At 61.3% G+C, this 3,576-nt stretch overlaps 1 protein-coding gene across 1 annotated transcript in view; it reads left to right on the top strand.

Moving 5' to 3' along the window:
- LOC104540132 (semaphorin-4G-like) overlaps positions 1-3,576 on the top strand; it is a 7,352-nt gene that overhangs the window by 1,455 nt on the left and 2,321 nt on the right. Inside the window, 8 exon segments of the mRNA XM_010183862.1 lie at positions 38-186; positions 732-794; positions 877-975; positions 2,162-2,255; positions 2,480-2,593; positions 2,793-2,959; positions 3,109-3,278; positions 3,440-3,574. Coding sequence (XP_010182164.1) covers positions 38-186; positions 732-794; positions 877-975; positions 2,162-2,255; positions 2,480-2,593; positions 2,793-2,959; positions 3,109-3,278; positions 3,440-3,574 — 991 coding nt within the window.

Genomic DNA, 3,576 nt, shown 5'->3' with positions numbered 1-3,576 from the left:
CCCTGGCCCCCCCCCCAACCCCCTGTTCCCTTTGCAGAGCTGTCAGGTATCCGGCGCTTCAGCACACACACCCTCAACTACAGCACCCTGCTGCTGGAGGACGACCGGGGCATTCTCTACGTGGGCGCCAGGGGAGCCATCTTCGCCCTCAACTCCAGTGACGTGGCCGACGGCTCCCACCGCACGGTGAGCCCAGCTTCTGCCCACCCGTGGCTGGTTCTCCTCTCCTGACCCACACTGCCCCTTCCCTGCCCAAATCGTGGCCACCCCATCCCTGCTTATCCTCCTCAGGTCTTGCCTGGAGGTGCTGTCTCTAGGGCTGTCACCAAGTCTGTCCCCAGGTCCCCTGTGGATGCCTGGTCCTTCTCCCCAGCCTTCTCCCACAGTAGATGTCCCCAGGCTCAGAGCTGACTGCTTCAGGGACACCCTTGCAGGACGAGGGGCATGGGGGAAGCACACCCTTTTGCTTGCTTTGGGAAGGACACCCCAAAATCCTCCAGTGGGTGCTCTGGTGTTTCTGCTCACAGGCTGGGGCGTGGGACTGCTCTTGCCCTGGGCTGGGGGGACGCGGGCAGTGTGCCATCTCATGCTCTGAGCACCTGTCCCCTTGATAAATAGAAGAGAGAGTTTTAGCGTCTCTGACAGCTCTGGCAGAGGCTGGAGCCTGCAGTGATGGGAGGACCATGCAGTGATGGGGAGTCACACAGTGACAGTCCCGCTTTCACTTGCAGATCCACTGGGAAGCTTCCCCACAGAAGCAGATGGACTGCCTGCAGAAGGGCAAAAACAACAAGGTAGAGCTGGTGGGGGGTGCTGGGGGGTCCACTGCTGCTTTCCCGGGCTTGTAATGCCTGTCCCTGTCCTCCCCCTCTGCAGACTGAGTGCTTCAACCACGTGCGGTTTCTGCAGAGGCTGAACAGCACCCACCTTTACGCCTGCGGGACCTACGCCTTCCATCCGCTCTGCGCTGCCATTGTGAGTAGCACTCGGCCCTGTGGCTGTCGCCTGTCCCCTGCCACCATGTCACCCTGGGGTGACACAGCCCCTGTCCCCTCCCAGTGTGTCCGCCTGCAGTCCCGCTCCATTTCTGCCCCTGTCCCAGCCCATCCCCAGCTCGTGGGGCAGGCAAGTGACCGCCAGGCTGGGATGGGTCAGTTTGGGGATGCAGCCACCATGATTCAGAGACCTAAAGTTCCCACTCCGGAACTGGGGTTGGACTCTGACCACATAGCAAAGTGGCTGGGGATGGATCAGTGCTGTGGAGAGGATGTGTGGGCTCAGTGGGGCCAGCGAGGTGGATCAGTGCTGGCACTGGTTGCTGTTGCAGGGTCCCTTTCCAAAGGAGGGGCTGCAGACTGGCTGGTGGCCAGTGGCAAGTGTGCCTAGGGAGGGTGACGGTGATAGAGCTGACTCAGTGGCCGCTCCCCAAGGATTTCCTGGACCAGGATGGGGGGGTCCCTGTGTGCTCATGACTCACAGCAGAGCAGCCAGGGGCAGCCACGTCCACCAGCAGCAGGACTTTCACCCCCATGAGGTGTCCTCTCGGTGACTGGGCTGCTCTTTGCCCACTTCCCTCCCTGAGCTGGGGGCAAAGAAGGCTGGGGCCGTGTCCCCAGTGTGGCTAGGGAGCCCTGGAGGGGCCGTGCCCATTCCCATGGCCATGCCACTAGTCTGGTTTGGCCATCACATGCCCTGGTAGTCAGGTGGAGGAGCTGCCAAGCTGGAAGGGCCCCATCATTATTTGACATGCTTTGAACTGCAAACCCCAAAGAAAATAACTCCTGCCATGACGGGGACGTCACCTGGGGGAATCCAGCCCAGTTGGGCAGTGTCTGCAGGCCTGGCACAGCCCGGGAACATCGTTTGTACTGGCCAACTCCTGCCCAGTGCCCATGCAATGCCAAAGTGGGGTGCTGGGGCTCTCCTTCTTCCCTGAGCCCTCTTCCCACTCCTGGTTGGGGACTCTGGCTGTCTATGTGGTTTCTAACCAGCTGGAGGGTGCTGGGGGGGTTGTTTTGCCCAAACAAGGGCATGGTCACGGGCATCACTTTGTCACCATTAGAAGCCTCCGCAGAGAGTCTGGGGCTGGCAGGCAAGGTGGGTTTGCCCCTCCTGTCTAACCTGGTCCCTCTTGTCTGGCCTGGTCCCTCTCCCTCCCAAGGATGCCAGCAGGTTCACATTGCCATCCCACTTTGAGGAAGGCAAGGAGAAGTGCCCGTATGACCCTGCTCGTGGCTACACCGGCCTCATCGTGGGTAAGTGGCATCTTTACCAGAGCTGGCAGGGACGTGTGGAATGCCATCGACCCTGGCCCCATCCCTAGCACCCCAGGCGAGTGGGCTCTGTGTGTGGGGGCCTTAGCAAGCCAGGACTTGGTCCTCCTCCTCTGCCTGGGTTGTGGGGATGCTGGTGGCTTTTAGGGCTGTCCCCAGGGTGTGGGACCATGCTGACAGGTGCCTTCCCTGCCTGCTCTGCCCAGACGGTGGCTTGTACACAGCCACACGCTACGAGTTTCGGAGTCTCCCCGACATCCGGAGGAACCTGCACCAGCGGCCACTGAAGACGGAGGAGTCCCCACTGCACTGGCTGAATGGTGAGATGTTCCCTTCTACCCCCCGGGACCAGCATCACGGGCTGTGGGACACACTATATTTGCTTCAGGGAGTGTGGAGCAGGGGCAGGGGTGGCCCTGGCATCCTGTGTGGTTTGCCATGAGGGGAAATCAAAGCAGGGAGGGATCTCTCATCCTGTGGGGTGTCCCAGATCTTCACCTCTCACTCTGTATCCCCCAGATGCTGAGTTTGTGGCCTCCATGCTGGTCCAGGAGAGCAAGGACAACCCCGTGGGTGACGATGATAAAATCTACTACTTCTTCATGGAGCGGGCGGGTGAGGAGACCACATCCTTCTTCGACAAGAACCAGGCGGCCCGAGTGGCCGGGGTGGCCCGTGTCTGCAAGGTAGGCCCGCCCCCAGCCACAGGGAGCCAAATACTGTTCCTTCTGGCATAGAGGTTGTATGCCTGCACCTCGGGAGAAACTGAGGCACAGGCAGAGGGGGACACGGACCCTCACCAGCCTGTGCAGAAACACTTCCTGCACCCTCCCAGAGCGATGTAGGGGGAAAGAAGATCCTGCAGCGCAAATGGACGTCCTTCATGAAGGCACGCCTGGTCTGCTACATCCCCTACTACGAGGTGCTGCGCAGTGTCTGCAGCCTGGACGGGGGTGGCTGGGACAGCACTGTCTTCTATGCCGCATTCACCCTCTCAGCACAGTGGTGAGTGGGGCAGCAGCCAAAACGGCTGGGGCTAACAGTCAGTGGCATGGGGCGACCAGACACACTGGAAGGGATGTGCAGGGGGGCGCTGAGCACCTGGGGGTGCACTGGTGGCGAGCACCCGTGCATCTGCCTGGGCTCAGGCAGGGCTCTGCCCCTAGGAGGACCATGGAGGCCTCGGCTGTGTGCCGCTACAGCATCTCAGCAGTGCAGCGCGCCTTCGAGGGCCCCTACATGGAGTACCAGGACTCAGCTCGCAAGTGGTCCCGTTATGATGGTGCGGTGCCCGAGCCTCGGC

This window comes from Mesitornis unicolor, unplaced genomic scaffold (assembly GCF_000695765.1).
Source record: "Mesitornis unicolor isolate BGI_N332 unplaced genomic scaffold, ASM69576v1 scaffold32784, whole genome shotgun sequence".
NCBI lineage: Eukaryota > Metazoa > Chordata > Aves > Mesitornithiformes > Mesitornithidae > Mesitornis > Mesitornis unicolor.
Note: the sequence above shows the minus strand (reverse complement) of the source record. Positions and strands in the feature narration are given on the sequence as shown.